This window comes from Prionailurus bengalensis, chromosome D1 (assembly GCF_016509475.1).
Source record: "Prionailurus bengalensis isolate Pbe53 chromosome D1, Fcat_Pben_1.1_paternal_pri, whole genome shotgun sequence".
Classification (NCBI taxonomy): domain Eukaryota; kingdom Metazoa; phylum Chordata; class Mammalia; order Carnivora; family Felidae; genus Prionailurus; species Prionailurus bengalensis.
In genome coordinates this window covers 46829833-46846712 of record NC_057346.1, presented here as the reverse complement: position 1 = coordinate 46846712, position 16880 = coordinate 46829833, and the positions used below count along the sequence as shown (strand labels likewise).

The window sequence follows — 16880 nt, the reverse complement described above, 5'->3', positions numbered from 1 at the left end:
GTCATGTTTATGTAATTTTTGAATACAGCTTTAGGACATATGATACTATTTTAATTTATAAATGAAAATATCATATGTTTTAAAAGGATAGTCATTGTGTTAAAACTTTGATCTAAGAGGACTGGATTCACTTTGGCAAGTATTGTGCTAAGTATGGAAAGTAAAAGGAAAATTTGTTGATTCATTACACACTATTCTTTTATGAATTATATGTAGTGGTTTTTAAATGATCACTGTCTTTGGGTATTTTTTGCCTATTTTTCAGCTGGAATTGATTTTGAGGCAATTATTGCCTTACTATAATTACCTAACATAAATAAAATCAGATAAAGATTTATTTAGTATTCGGACTATACTTGATAAAGGAATTTTCCATTTCTACAAAAATAAGTGGAAAAGTCCATATTTAGAAAAAGTATTAGGAGTGCAATAGTTTGGCAAGGGATATTTCCATTGCTATTATTCAAGTTTCTACAAATATTTCATTTTCAGATAACTCATGTCGAGCCAAAGTAATTCAATTTATTTATAAGAAAAGCAAAACATGAATCAATTTCATTTAAGAAAATGGAGTTATTTGAGAACTGATTAAAGAGCAATAAATTGTTTGTCAGTTGCTAATATTGATTGATCTTCATTTTTTAAATTAAACTTTTTTGAAATAATTACAGATTAGCATGCAGTTATAAAAAAATAATACAGAGAGATCCTGTATACCCATACCTGGTTTCCTATAACATATTACAGAACTATAGTACAATATCACAAGTAGGATATTAACATTAACAATATTGACATTGATACAGTCAAGGCATAGGACATTTCCACTAACACAGGTGTCTCTCATATTATCCTAATATAGCTACTCACTCATTCCCAATTCTGCCCCTTCATTAGCTCCTGGCAACCATTAACCTGTTCTCCATATTTATAATTTTGTTATTTTAAGAATGTTATATAAATGGAATCATATAGTAAGTAATCTTTGGAGATTGGCTCTTTTCTTTCAGCAGAATTCTCTGGAGATTCAGTTTGCTGCATGTATAATTAGTTGGTTCCTTTTATTCATTTTTATTTCATGATATAAATATATCACAATTTATTCAACCATTTACCTTTTGAAAGACATGTGAGTTGTTTCCAGTATTTGGCTATGATAAATACAGTTTTGTAAGCATTGTATTAATGTGAATATAAGCTTTCATTTCTCTGAGATAAATGCCTAAGAGCCTAGTTGCTGAGTTGTATGATAGGCAAATGTTTAGTTTTATAAGAAATTGGCATCCTTTTTAGCAGAGTAGCTGTACCATTTTACAAAGGAGTCAACTTTCAAGAGGAAGAGAGAAAAGAGGGATAAGGGGGGGAATAGGAGAGCAGAGAAGGAGAGAGTTTGAGAGAGGAGAGGGAGAGCAGATTTATAAAAAGTTTTTAAAACTGAGATCTGACAGCATGTAAGGCTCTGGTCCAGATGTGGCATCCTGCCTTGGCTGTTTGGTCATAAGAAAAAATTAAAATCCTCTTTATGCTTAGGCTAGTTGCAGTTAAATTATTACCTTTGCAACCAAAGCGTCCTTTTTCTGAGTCTGTTGTCCCCATGAAGCCGGAACTCTGACCATGGACACCTCGCCTTACATCTTTTAACCTCAAAATGGAGACCAAAAAACATGTTTCCATCAGTTTCAGTGAAAGTATTTCCAGGGAAGGACTCTGAGCATATGCTTGCTTGAGACAACATGCTCAACCTGGACAAATCCAGTGGCCAGGAGAAGGTGCCACTGTATTTTGTGTATAGTGTTCACTGATGTACTCCTAGTGTCTAGAAGACCTCCTGGCACATGGTAGATGCTCCATAAATACTGACTAAATGAATGACAATCGCTGGAGAAGAATGGTATTAGTGGGACATTGAAGAAATTGGCCTCCAAGGTCTAACTTTAATGTTCACTGATCCTATAATAGAGTGATAGACTAGGAAATTAATAACACAATTTTTTTAAATGTAACTTTCTATCCAATAGTTACTATGTTGATGGGTTTAATTTTGAGTCTTCCATATTCCATAAGCTTTTAGAGATATTGTATAAACTTACTTCATTAAATGTTTTTTTTCTCATTTTGCAAGCCTCAGTGTGACTGTTTTGAGGCAAATCAATGTAAATACTTGAGCAGATGCTGTTACCTACTGTTGATTGTCATGACAGAACAGACGCTTGAAGGATGAACAGACTTGGCACATACGGAACCTACTGAAGGAGCTGAGTGAAGAGAAGTTGGAGGAATTACCAGTTGTAACAAGAGAAGATGTTGAAGAAGCAATGAAGGAAAAATGGAAGTTTGAAAGAGACCAGGAAGAAAACTTAAAAGGTGACTTAGGAACTTGGAAAATTATAAAGCTGCATCAAATTATTTCTTGAATGTGTTAATGCTTTTGTCTCCTAATATGTTCAAAATGCCACAAACATGTTTCAGATGAGATCATTAACACCACAAGCACACACATGTGTGGGTAAATGGACAGGCGAGGGAAATAACAAGTGGGCAGAGCTACTGAAGCCAAGTGAGGAGGAGGAGGAAGGGCACTGATCAAAAACAAAGACAGAAGAAAACCACCTGGGTCTTGACACTAGATAACATCCTGTTAGCTACCACCCTGAAGTCCTCACAGTGGGGATTTGTTCTTTCTTGGGGAAATTCTCTTGTTTGGCAGTTTCTTTGACTTCAACTTCAGTTCAGACTTGGGAACAAGGTGAATATTACCATAAAGCTTCCCCCCACACCAGTGTTGCTAAAGGAGCAAACACTCCCATTTAGGTGAAGAGAGGGATTAGAGTTGACCAGGGGGAAGGTTGGCGGACATGGATAGAAATGATGCTAGGTGTAGAAGATGAAAGACCCAGGATTTCCCAGGAGGCCCAGGACCCTCTTGTCATGGGCTTAGGAAATACCGTGGCCCTGTGGGGAAGTCGTACATAGCTTTGACACATGCATTAAAAAGAGATTTTCAGGGCATCTGCGTGGCTCAGTGGGTGGAGCAATTGACTCGATTTCAGCTCAGGTTGTGATCTCACAGTCATGAGACTGAACCCTGAGTCAGGCTCCACACCAAGCATGGCACCTGCTTAGAATTCTCTCCTCTGCTCCTCCCCAACTTGTGCACTCACACTCTCTCAAAAAAAAAAAAATGTTTTTCATTCCTTTATCCTCAACTTGCTTCTAAGATTTCCAGAACCACTTTTGCCAGGACCTCTATAAGTATCATCTTAGCTAGGAAGCTGGAAAACTTGGGAAAAGACATTGAGTGTTCTCAGGAAGCAGTACTAGAAGCTGGGAGGCAAAACAAGGACTTGCTTCCCTGAATGTGTCCCAAGTATTTCAGAGAGCCCACTTACCCAAGCACTTGACAAAGAGCAAGCACACCATCTGTAATTATTTTTGGTTTTGAATGAAATAGTTAACAACACAAAAAAACGGCAATCAGAAAACTTCATTTTTAGGGGTTTCCACAACTGTTCCCATAAGCCTGTTCTGACCCATCTTCTTATGGGCAATGATGATGTCATGAGGTGGTAGATACTGTATTTCTCAGGGCTCCTTTCCAGGAGAGTTCTGCTTATGCTTGGAAGGAGTACTTTAATAAGTCCCTTGAGGTGGGAGTGAGACCACAAAGGATACTCAAATGCACTCATGAAACTGCCTTCTCAGGGAAATGAGCCCAGCTAGCAGAGGTGTGCCTGTTTATGGTTTGGGCTGAGTGATGGAACGTGTGTGTCATACGAGACTGGCGCCGAGCTGGGTGACCAGGCACAGAGGAGGAGTGCTGGGCATGGGAGGTGATCCAAGAAAGAAAAGAGCCCACAGGTGCCAAAGGAGAGAGAGGAAAGTGAGAGGGCAGGTGGCTCTGAAAAGGCTTTCTGATGCAGTTCTGTCAGGTACCAGGTAGTCGCTTACAGGCAAGCCAGTTTGGGGTGGCAGAATCTCAGACCCAGCCAGACCTACAGAGTTAGAATCTGCATTGTGACAGACCCTAGAGGATCCCTATGCATAGGAAGGTTTGAGAAGGACTGAGGTAACCCCCTTTTTTTTCCAACTTAGGACTCTTTAGTCTCAAGGATAAAAATTTAACCCAAACTATAGCCTAAGCTTAAGGAGGATGTTAATTTTTTCATAAAATCAAACAGAAAAGGCAGATTGCTACTGACCTGGACCCACCAGAGCCTCACATGCTGTTAGAGTTCAGTTTGTTTGTTTTTTTAATCTATCTCCTCTGCTTCTCCCTCTTTCTTCCCCCATTGTCCTCCTCCTCTACCTCTTATCCTTCTCCTCTCGCTGTCTTCCCCCTGAAAGATGGCTCCTTTAACTGAGGCTATTGTCCCCAGGAGGCTGGAACTCTGACAATAGACACTCCTCACCTTACATCCTTTTAACCTCAAAATGGAGACAAAAGAGACATGTTTTCCACCAGTTTCAGTAGAAGGACTCTGAGCATGTGCCTTGCTTGAGACACATGCTCACCCCTGGACAAATCCAAGAGATTTGTCCAAGAGAAGGGACCAAGAGACATTTGTCCAAGAGAAATGTCCAAGAGAAGGGACCACTGTAATTGGCCTACTGATTTGACAAGGAGTAGGAGAAGGGAAGGGAGATAGGTTCTGGGAATGTATAACAATAGCCGCTACATCCACCTCTTTTCCAGAATCTTCAGTGACATTAACCAGCCTTCCCCTCAAAGGCTGAATGTGGCCCAGGGCTGAGATAGCAGCAATCTTTTTTTTTTTTCAATATATGAAGTTTATTGTCAAATTGGTTTCCATACAACACCCAGTGCTCATCCCAAAAGGTGCCCTCCTCAATACCCATCACCCACTCTCCCCTCCCTCCCACCCCCCATCAACCCTCAGTTTGTTCACAGTTTTTAAGAGTCTCTTATGCTTTGGCTCTCTCCCACTCTAACCTCTTTTTTTTTTTTCTTCCTTCCCCTCCCCCATGGGTTTCTGTTAAGTTTCTCAGGATCCACATAAGAGTGAACACATATGGTATCTGTCTTTCTCTGTATGGCTTATTTCACTTAGCATAACACTCTCCAGTTCCATCCATGTTGCTACAAAAGGCCATATTTCATTCTTTCTCATTGCCACGTAGTACTCCATTGTGTATATAAACCACAATTTCTTTATCCATTCATCAGTTGATGGACATTTAGGCTCTTTCCATAATTTGGCTATTGTTGAGAGTGCTGGAGATAGCAGCAATCTAACCAAATAAGAGGACAGATCATTGGATAGGTTATAACAGTATTAATTGTTTAATGGCAACAAGTGCCATTTATTAAGGGATTTAAAAATATCTTATTTACATATTTGGAAAAAGACATGTCTGGAGTACTTCTGGCCCTCTGTACTGAAGAACATCCCTCTGGCCTGAATGGAGTGTGTCAGTCATTCCATAAACATGTATTGAGCACCAACTAATTGCCAGACTCTGTGTCAAGTGCTGGATTTACACACATGAATAAGATGTGGTCTTGCCTTCAGGGAGCTCTCAAACCAGATGGTGTGTGGCACTGAGACAAATAGCCATTCACTTCACCGTACCTTTTTCTTTTCATGCTTCCATTTCCAAAATATTTAGAAGCATGAGACCCCGCCTAAAGATTGAGTAACATATCACGTTTAGCAAGTGCATCAGGGTGAACTAGAAGTTTATACAGTTGAGATAGCTCAATTGCACATACTGTCCTAGTGAATTTATCTTTCACTCTGAAGGCCTTAGTAAGTGGGGGCAGGAGAAGACATGGTATCATTTGGTATGATATGGTATCATTTCACACAAGGGAAGCCCAAACAATGAACTTTAGATAATGGAATCAGCCAACTTACTTACAAAAATGGTTGCCAAGGACAGCACAAGGATACAAGTTGAGGTCACTTTGCCCAGAGGCATAATGGTCAGAAAAATCACAATTTATTAATAAAAAGCATATGCAACATAATCTTGTACAAAAAAGGACTCTTATCAAGGTATCATGGGAATAATTTAAGCTTATGGGTTCCTAGGCATATAGGTTGTCTATTATAGCTGTCAGTCTCGGCCTAAAACCACACATCTACTTTATAATTGGAAGTTTAATTTTACTTAGATTATGAATTATGAGGGATAAGCAACAGTTCGAATAGTTTAGATTTCCTTTAATTGGAGTTAAAAGCTTGTATTTATGAATTAACAGCATTGTAGTATCAGACCTTAACTTCATAAAATCTGATTGCAACATATAATGGTTGCAAGAACAAAAGAAATGACACGATATCTTTATTTTCTTTCAACAGATATGCACATGCAAATAAATAATGCTGAGAAACTATTTCTTGAGAAACTCAGTGAGAAGGAATACTGGGAAGAGTACAAGAATGCAGGGAGTGAACAACATGCTAAACTCATTATCTCCTTACAAAATGACATCAATACAGTTAAAGAGAATACAGAGAAAATGTCAGGTCAGTTGAGACAAAGCTAGTTTAAATTCAGTAGAAAATCTTCGGAGAGCAGCCCTGTGGTAGAAGGAAAAAAATGCACACTCCCTGAATCATTCTTTAATCTCTGCTATCAGCACAAGTAGCTATGAATCTAAGGCTGAAGGTGGAAAGAGAAGGAGAAACTCTCCCAGGACTACCAGTGAAACTGAGAAGGATGGAGGGGTGGGTGCCGGGGCAGTGGAGAATCCCTGAGACCAGATGTCTTAGAGAAAGAAGCTTCGTTCAGTGGATGGTGTCTGTATGCTCCCACACGTAGGTCTGGGGCAATTCTATCGGGGTGGAGGCAGGGGGGTCCTGGGACAGGGTTACATTAGAAAAGAAATTTACCCGAGACAAGCTTAAAACAGCTTAACCAAGCTATAAAACCAGAATCATTGTAGAGAAATGCCCAAGTAAATGCTAGGTTATGGTCAGAAAGAACTGAAGAACAAACATGAGATGGGAAATGGGAAGAACAAAAATGAGAAGGTATGGAGAAGGATGGCATCAGGCGAGATGAAACTTACCAGGACTAAATCTGGGAACCATGAGGCTACATGTCTGTCCCTGTGGCTAGCATAGTGGCTTAAAAAAACAAAAACAAAAAATCAGAGGCCCAGAGACAGAAAAGTCATGGGATAGAATAAATGGAGTAATCTGATGACCCAAAAGACCACTGTGGCCGGATGACAATTCTGAACCCAGCTGGTGATGGTGCCCTATGTTGGGGAGGTGTTCCTGTGGCATAATTTCATCCCCACGTCTGGGGCCCTCTTGGGATGTTCCACATCTAGACCAATTTTTCTGTAAAGTTCTCAGCTCAGGGCTTCTGCACCACAATGGTAGTGTAAATTTGGCCCAAATCAGACTGTACTTGGAGTTCTAATCTTTCAAAAGGTTCTCCTCCTCAGAAGAAAAGTAGAGCATAAAAGGGACACCTTCCTACCCCTGTACATCCCCCAGTCACTCAGATACTCTCTGTAGATAAAACCACAATTACCAATTTCTCATATAGCCTCCATCAGAAATATTTTATATCAAAATATACAAAGCATGCTACAAATACAATATATGAACATTCTTATAGATCAGTACATATTAGGATGTCTTCATTCTTCCAGTGGCTACTTTGTTTTGTTCTGTTACAATTTTTTTTTTACCAGTCCCCTACTCACAAGCATTTAGGCTATTTCCTATATTTTACTATTACAAATAATGCTGCAAAGAATATTCTTACATTTATATAATTTCATTTTTGGGTATCTCTAGGGAGGAATGGCTGGCCCAAAGAGCCCGTTTATTGATTTATTTTTTATTTTGATAGGGATGGCTCTCTGTAGATCTTGTACCAAGTTTATTTCCCCCATATGGATGAAGATGCCTATGTTCCCGCATCTTCAACAGCAGGGATGTTAGCTTTTTTTGTTCTTTGTCAGTCTTAAAAGTAGAAAATGGTATCTTCTTGTGGTTTTAATTTCCACTTCTCTTATTATAAGTGATAGTGAGTATCTTTCATAAGGTCAGGATATGTATTGAATTTCCTTTTCTGTGAATCATCTGTTTGTATCCCTTGCCCATTTTTCTACTGTGTGATGGAGCTCTTTACCTTTTAAGGAAATTAGCTCTTTAACTGTGATATAAAGTACAAATATCTTCCTTATTTGTCACTAGTTTTCTGTTTGTGGGGTATATTATGAAGACATTTTGTAGTTTTGGAGTGCCCAAGTTCGGTTTTTCTTTTAAGATATCTGTGATTATAAATAGTCTAATATTTCTTCTATTAGCCATATTTATGGCTTCATTTTAATATTTAAATCTTTGGGTTTTTTGTGTGTGTCTATGAGGTGGGAAACCAACTTTATGTTTTGCCAGATGTTTTTCCAGTTGTCCTAACATCACTTCTCAGATAACTCATTTTAACCTTACTGATTTGAAATGCTGATTTTATCATACTTTAATTTCCCATGTGTATTTGGGTCTCTCTTTATGTTTCTATTCTGTTCCATTGATCTATGTATTTGTGTACCAGTATCATACTTTTAAAATAGTTATTGTTCTGACATGTTTAAAATTTTTTAAGTTTTTTCCCCAACATTTCTTTATTTTATATTTTTAAATTAGGAAGAGTCATCTTCTCAGATAAACTTATTATGTTCATCAGAAATTTGGATGATTTCTTTCGGTTGAAAATTGTCATGCTGTTGAATCCAACTTTGGGATGATGGTAATGACATTTATACATTGAATAACTTCCTGGTTGAACCTTGGTCTGTAGCCAACTTTAGGTGTCATGGGAAGTAGTTGTTGTGGGCTTGTTTTACTTGTCATTGAATTTAGGCATTTCTCCCAACCACGCAGTTAGCAGCAGCAACTCTGCCTGGGGGCTATTAAAATATTGGGGCCATTAACTGGACAATGAATATGAGCAGAACACTTGCATCTATTTTTCCGGAGCCTCACTATTATAGTGCCCTTTTTCTCCCCCACTGCCTCTCTTCTTCCACGATTTTTCTGGAATTTTTCTCCCACAACCATGATCATGGACTTTGCGTTAGTTAGACTGGGTTTACTAGCAAGGAACAGGTATTTTAGGGATGGGGCGGGGGGAGTTACTGAAGGAGGATATTAAAATAAAATTCTTTAGTCTCAGTTAAACTGGAGTGGCAATATAACAGACACCACATCAGAGTAAACTGAGATACCACCATGCAAATAAGGCAGAAAACTGGTTTCATACCTTCAACCACTGAATTCCAGTCTATAAAAGGAGTTGGATAGGTCAAACAAAGATTGTTGGAAATTAGGGGACAGTGTTTAGAAAGAGATCTTGGTGTGCTTTACGTCCTACATTGCCCCCAAAGGGGCAGGTGAAAGGTAATTCCTCCTTCATCTCAAATCAAGATGGAGGGTCTTCAAGGGAATTCCTCTGATTATTCAGTATGTGTCTCCTGAAGTTTGGGAGACATGGAGGTCTAGTTTATGACCCACCCCTGAGAAATCTAAGGAATAAGGGACTAACTAATCATTCTGACAGCAGAGCAAATATGAGGAGGCTGCTGTCCTGAGCTAGGGCTGTGTCTTAGTCCATTCAGGCTGCTGTAACAAAGTGCATTGAATGTGTGTCTTATAAACAACAGAAATGTGTTTCTCACAGTCCTGGAGGCTGGAAAGTTCAAGACCAAGGTGCCAGCAAATTTGGTGTCTGGAGAAAATCCACTGCCTGGTCCATAGGCAGCCATCTTTGGTGGAAGGGGCAAGAGAGCTCTCTGGAGTCTCTTTTGTAAGGGCACTAATCCCACTCACGAGGGTTCCACCCTCTTGACCTAATGACTTCCCAAAGACCCCATCTCCAAATGCCATCACACTGAGGGTTAGGTTTCAACATATGAATTTTGAGGTACACAAATATTCAGTCTGCAAGAGGCTACACTTTCAAGAATTTGTTATGGCAAAGCATGAAAGAGTTTTTCTTGTGAATATGCTATGAGGGAGGGCTAGTATGCTGTCCAGTTAGATCTTGGTGATGATGTTCCAACAGAGGAATTAGAGGCCAGCAACGTAAGGGAGGGAGGAATATATTGAGAGCCAGAGGCCAAAGGAAAAGTTGTTAGCCAGCCATTAAGGACAGTACATCCCACGCATCAAGGGAACTCAGGTGAAATAACTAGCAATGGGGAAGGTGGTCCTCTGAAGAACCTATAAGAACACCTCCATGAAAAAGACATCAACCTTAAGCATCAGCTAGGACCAGAAAGTGCAACATTAACTTGAGACAGTGTCTGTCAAGTGAGAGCTTTCTTGTCCCTTTCCATGCTTCCCTTCATCCCTAAGGGAAGAGGAAGCTCAAATCAGAGGATATAGTTGTGCATCTAAGCTGGAAGGAAATAGCCAGAGTTTTGAATAAAATTTAAAGTTTTGTTTATTACAAAAGACTGGATATATTAATTACCAATTGAGAACCTCTTATCATCACAAAGGAAGCAGAAAAATCAGAAATTTGCCACATATCTTGTTGAGAGAATTACTAGCTTCACAGTATGAATTTTAAAGGGAAGAGAAAAAACTGAGGTTGCTTGATGTCCCATGGTCATGTTTGTTGAATATAACACTTATAATGAGGAATACAAAGTTTGAAGATGGAAACAGAAGCCTATCAGATAAGTGGTGGCTATAGGGATGGCTCCTCTCTACATTTATCTCTCACGGACTGTCTCCTTCAGATGTTCCTCTGCTTTGCTTTGCTCTGTCCTGTCCCCATTCTCTTCTTGCTTCCCAAAGACCAGTTCTTGCAGTTTTCTCCATCTCCTTCCCTATAGCCTAAGACCCCTGAGATTCTGAAGAGCTGGAGTGATCACCTACCTAATCAGAGATGAGCAAAGACCTTTGTCCATGCCTCCTCGTGGGTAATGAGTCAGCCCCAGCACAAACCATTCTGTGGTCAGCTATCCAACACTGCCTTATTCAGTATGTCCCTGAGCTCTAGAAGGAAGCGGGAGGAAGCACCTAGAGCTTCTTCCCTGAACTTTAGCTTGGAAATGTTGGGATAGTGGGTATAGGAAACATGGTCACTAATGTATCCAGGACAAGGCTCTGACTCTCAATAAAAGGATGAAGCCCAGCAATACAGAAAGTGTGGGGTTATTAAGAGTCATTAGATATCAGAGCCACAGAGCATTTTTACCTTTGGCCTTCACCAGACATACAGGACAGGAATCTCTAAAATTTCTTTGTACGCTAATAGTGAGTTAAAAGATTTGGGTTCAAATACATTTACAAAAAAGTAGCATTACTTCTTTGAACATTAATTTCTTCATCTGTAAAATGGGAGTCCCCTGGTGATCTTCAAGAGAGCGTACAAGAGAGGCCACCACCACAGGAGGGGGGGTGGTCAGTAGGGTGAAGTTGTGTGACACCGACACATGTGAAAAGTGGACAACAGACCCCCAGAGAGCTGTGGAGGAACAAACCAACTCAGAGCAGATACAACAGGGAAGGTAGAACAATGCAAAGCCAGCTTCAGCCAGGGGGGGCTTTGAGATCGGCTTCTGAGAAGTGGCCACAGAGACAGGAATCTGAGCAGTCCAGAGTTTAAAGACACAAAGCCATAGTCGCCCATGCTCAAACTTTTATGAGGGGACATTTATATACTCATAGCTTCTTTGGCTGTATTCGCAAATGTGTGGTTAATAGCTATTTCTCAAAACATCTTGTGAATCACAAAAGAGAGCAATGAGACTTTTACATGCTCCCTTGTGCTTGTTACTCTGCTTTTAAGAAGATAAAAAGTCCACTGAATTCTATATGGAACTTGGAACAGAGCTGGATATTTTTGTTGCTGTTTTAGTGTTAATATGGCAATAGAAAGAGGTATAACTTCAGTCAGAGCATATCTGATCATCTGTTTTTTATGATTTATAGCAAAGAATTAATATTTAATGTTATCAAGCTCCCAGTTTTACGGTTTCTTTCAGATGCTAAGAATGAAAAATCCACTATAACTAAACTCCTGATCCATAGCAACTTTTAGATTGCTTGTTGTGTTTTGTTGGGTAGAAATTTCAAATAAATATCCAGCCTTAGTCTAGTGGACTAGGTACTGAATTGAAAACAATTTCTATCAGAGATGAGATTGGAATGATTAAAATACTCAAGTGATTACCCCGGATGAGTAAGAAAAATACAGGCTATATAGATGAGTACATGTGCGTTGGAATAACAAAGAGTTTCATTTTCTTATTCTCCAGATGTCAAGTTAGACTAGTCCCCAAAACGCAACTCTTGTGTTTGTTAACTGCTGCCTCAGTCAGACACTCCTGTTCCAATTCTGTTAGAGGCAGAAACTGACCTGCCCCCTTTCTGGCCACTGGGCAACCTGGGAGAGCTCCCCCTTCTCACCCTCCCCTTCCCACCACAGTCACAACTGAAGGCCATCATTTGCTGCTGCCCTACCTGGTGGTGAAGCCTCAGATCACTGCCCGCCAAAGACTTGCACATTTAATTTTCTTCAACATATTCTTCATTATCTGTTGTGTCCCAGAGACTGCAGGAGAAGAAAGGTATGGAAGAGGAATTTTTACTCTGGTCCCCTTTCCAGAACCTCAGCTCCAACCTACTAAAAGACCAGATCTGCAGATCTCCTTCCCTGTAGCCTAAGACCCCTGAGAGTTCTGCTTTGACGGACTTGCTCTGGGGAGAAAATGTTCCCTTTGACACAGTGTCCTAAATGGCAGTTAGGTTCCACAGCACCACTCCTATGAAAGTATTGTTTAGTTACAGAATAAGTTAAATGGGTTTCTGTGGACCAGTACAGAAATCTAGCAAATACTTATCCTTCAGATGTTATAAATAAAATACAACTAATAGCAACTTATAACATAGATGCTATCATCAGGTACAACTAACTTTGATTATTCTCAGATTTGTGTAGTGTGGTTCCCTCCTGTTGCACATTGCTGACTACCTCACCTCATTCAGTCTTTACCTCCTCAAAACTTTCTCTGAAATGGAGAATTTTAGTTCTGCTTCATCACACATATCACCACCCAAAATATTATTTATTTGGTTGGTTACTTACGGTCAGGCTTCCGTACTGGAATGTACCTGTCATAAGGGCAGGTGATTTGTTTCTTATTCAGCAGTGTTCCCAGCGCCTTAAGTAGTGTCCTGCACATCAGAACACATTGCTGCTGGTTTGTTGAATAGAAGATTAACAAACTGGACTCATTATGCACCTTTCTTCCTCTCCACTCTCTACAGAGACCTTAATGTCACTACTTCACTTTCCTTAAACAGAAGTGTTGATATGATCGCTAAGCATCTTTCAAAGCCTAAGATTTTATGATCCTTTGCTCTCTCCTTTCTGACTATGACACAAGAACCTTTGGAAAGAATAAAGAATCCTGCATTTCTTCATATCTCTTCTCCTTTCTTGCTCTGAGCCCAACTCAGAACCAGGGGCTGACTTCCACAGCCCCTCCACACCTCTCTCCTCTTCTGGCTCTGTCTTTCCTGCCCATGGAGACACATGCCTAGAATACTGGAAATTTAGTTAGATGAAGTCAGAAGTACAGGATGTTTCTTGTGCAGATAATCAGAGCTTCTTTATGTTTCCATTGTGCAGTCAGAAGTGTGTGATATGAAAGGTAGATGGCTGCACACATACTAAAGTATTGGGAATTCTCCCTTTGGAGAGACAATTCTTTGAAAATACAAATATTCTTGGAAGAGATATCATCTTAAACCAATTCACATTAAGGTGTTAGTAAATTATTGGAGCATTTCTTCTAATTGAAGGTACTAGATGCTTCAGTAAAAATGTACCCTGAAAATTCAGGGGGGAAAAATATGTAGAAAGGAGGGGGGAAGATCATGGAAGATAACATTTATGAACACCATAGTTTTACCTAGGATTAGTCTTTTTTTAATTTTTTAACTATTTATTCATTTTTTGAGAGAGAATGAGATAGACAGAGCGCAGTGGGGGAGGGTCAGACAGAAAGGGAGACGCAGAATCTGAAGCAGGCCACAGGCTCTGAGCTGTCAGCACAGAGCCTGACATGGGGCTCTAACTCACGGACAGCAAGGTCATGACCTGAGCCAAAGTTGGACACTTAACCAACAGAGCCACCCAAGCACCCCTTTCCTAGGATTAATCTTGTTGAGACTTCTAATTTTCTTTTTAAAGAACACTATAAAGTCACTCTGGAAGATGCTAGAAAGAGAATAATCAGAGAAACTTTGTTGCAACTGGATCAAAAGAAGGAATGGGCCACGCAGGTATATTTCAATTTTCTTAAAAACAAAAGTTCTTCCCCTATTTTTTTCCCATGGTATATAACAATGATTAAGATCTTGAGTACTAAAGTTAGTTTAGTTTAAATCACAGCTGTACCACTTACTGGGAATGTAAACTAAATTTGTTACTTGACTTTTCTGGGCTTCAGTTTCCTAATTTATATATATATATATATATATATATATATATATATAAAGATTGGCAATGATATTTACCTTTAAAGAATAGTATGAGGATTAAATGAGATTTTTTTTTTTTTAATTTTAGAGTCGGGGGAAGGCAGCGGGGGGAGGAATCTTTTTTTGTATATATTTGTTCATTTTTTGAGAGAAAGCATGCCCATGCACGTGAGTGAGTGAGTGAGGGAGGGGTTGGGGAGGGGACAGAGAATCTGAAGTGGACTCTGCACTGATAGCTGGGAGCCCCATGTGGATCATGATCTGAGCCAAAGTTGGATGCTTAACTGACTGAGCCACCCAGGCACTGAGAGAGAGAGAGAGAGAGAGAGAGAGGGAGGGAGAGAGAAAGAGAGAGAATCTAAAGCAGGCTCCATGCTTAGTGTAGAGCCAGGCATGGAGCCTGGCACAGCACTCGATTCTATCCTGGGATCATTGACCTGAGCCAAAATCAAGTCAGATGCTCAACTAACTGAGCCACCCAGATTGAGCCAGCCGGGTGACCCTAAATGAGATGATTTAAGTAGCATAGTGACTCATAAAAAATAAAAAAATAAAAAAGAGCTCAGTAAATTGTTACTCAGTTATTTTTAAGTAATAATAATGACTACAACAAATTATCAAATAAAAGTTTTGGATGTGTTATAGAATGAAATATGATTTGTCTAAAAAGTACTTTCATATATATCCAAACCTAAGAAAGTACTCCACATTGCTAGAGGTTTAAAGATTTGGGTCATAAAAAAATGTTTGAGATATGATTTCCAATATTATATGTTTTCTAATCCTTTTGTTTTTCACAAAATATCTGAATCTTTTCTTTTCACTGTTCTTCCCCTGTCCCCAGACTACCTTCTCAGTTAGTGAGGTCCCCACTGGAATTGTCTCTTCATCAAGAATATCTCTTCTTCAGAATCATAAGCACTGGTCTCCTCTAAAGTTCCTCATTGAATTTCAGTTGCTTTGGTTTGTTGTTTACGTGTTAGTTTAGTTGTTCTTTCAGTTACCATCCCATTGCATGATTTTTACAGATTTATGCGCGACTATGGAGAACTTGCCAATAGTTTACTGCCCATAAAATTCAGCCCCTTTGTGACAGAATATGACTAAATGGTGAAATCAACATTAAAATGATCTGAACATAGTTAAGATGATTAAAAATGCATCTTTAAATCAAATATCTTTCAAATATACATATTCAATATATAATGAAGACTGTTCCAGATACTGTTCTGAGCCTTTTATATTTATGTCTCTCAATAATCCTATAAGGCAGGGACTTGCTAATGAGAAGGCTGAAGCACAGAGAAATTTTGTGACTTTCCCAGAGCAAGTGGCAGAATCGAGAGATTCAATTTAAGGTGTCTTCTTCAGATCACTGCTCTTAATCGTTACACTATACATTTTCTTTTCTCTACATAATTCACACACCTGAATGAAATTTCCCCATTTTTATCTGGCTGTTTTAGCATACATTTAACTTCTGATAATCCACTGTTGTACAACCTCAGCTGCAATGTTGGAGTCACCTGAGAAATTGGTTAACTCAGTCAGTGCCTGGGTCCTGTGCACAGAGATGCTCATGTAATTGACCTACAATGTTGCATTGGCTTCTGGATTTTTCAAACTGTCCAGGAGATTCTATCATATGGCCAAAGTTGAAAACCTCTGCTCCATTTTTGGTAAATGAAGCCATTAACCATCTAACTTCAGTTATGAGCTATGTCCTGCTTTTGTTCAAATGAAATTCTGTGTTCCAGGAAACCTTAGAATTATCAGTTGTAGCTGGAGTATAAAAGTTCCTAGTTCCTGGGGAATACAGGTCCACTCTTAGTTTAATTAGTGTGATTTAAATAAAAAAATTATTGCAAATCTTCCAACACTAAAGACTTAGATAAATTTATTCTTAACATAGTTTTAAATTATTCCTGTGAATGCTTATGATCTATAGGAGTTTTCCTAATTTCTCTTCTTTAGGTTGTGCCCTTCAGTCACTGAATATGGAATTTATAACATGGTATCCATATAAAAGTACCTCACAGATAAATACAATCTTTCATCCACTATAAAGTTCGAGCGAAACTATAAATATACAAGTAATTGAAAATGAATTTACATTTTGTGAACCCACTGACAAAGTAATACTTTTTCTGTTTTCTTCATCTAAAATAACTTTCTCCAGGACACTGTCTAGCTACAGCCTGCTACCCTGAAACTATTTGCTATTAAGTTTGTAAATATGTATATTGTTATTACTGACATACAGAAATATCTCAAATTAAAAAGGGAGTAATAGAATCTATTCATGCTTTTTGCTATATGTTGGATTATGACTGTGACCATAAACTTGAAGAATAGTTGATCACTGCAGTTCAGCCACCTTAATTATGGAGCAGATCA

General features: G+C 39.1%; 1 protein-coding gene across 13 annotated transcripts in view; it reads left to right on the top strand.

Annotated features, from left to right (window-relative positions):
- CCDC83 (coiled-coil domain containing 83) overlaps nt 1-16880 on the top strand; it is a 67909-nt gene that overhangs the window by 36598 nt on the left and 14431 nt on the right. For all 13 annotated transcript variants that reach the window (XM_043580035.1, XM_043580031.1, XM_043580028.1 and 10 more), the window contains 3 exons: nt 2202-2364; nt 6324-6491; nt 14194-14285. In XM_043580035.1, coding sequence (XP_043435970.1) covers nt 2202-2364; nt 6324-6491; nt 14194-14285 — 423 coding nt within the window. The remainder of the gene's footprint in view (nt 1-2201; nt 2365-6323; nt 6492-14193; nt 14286-16880) is intronic.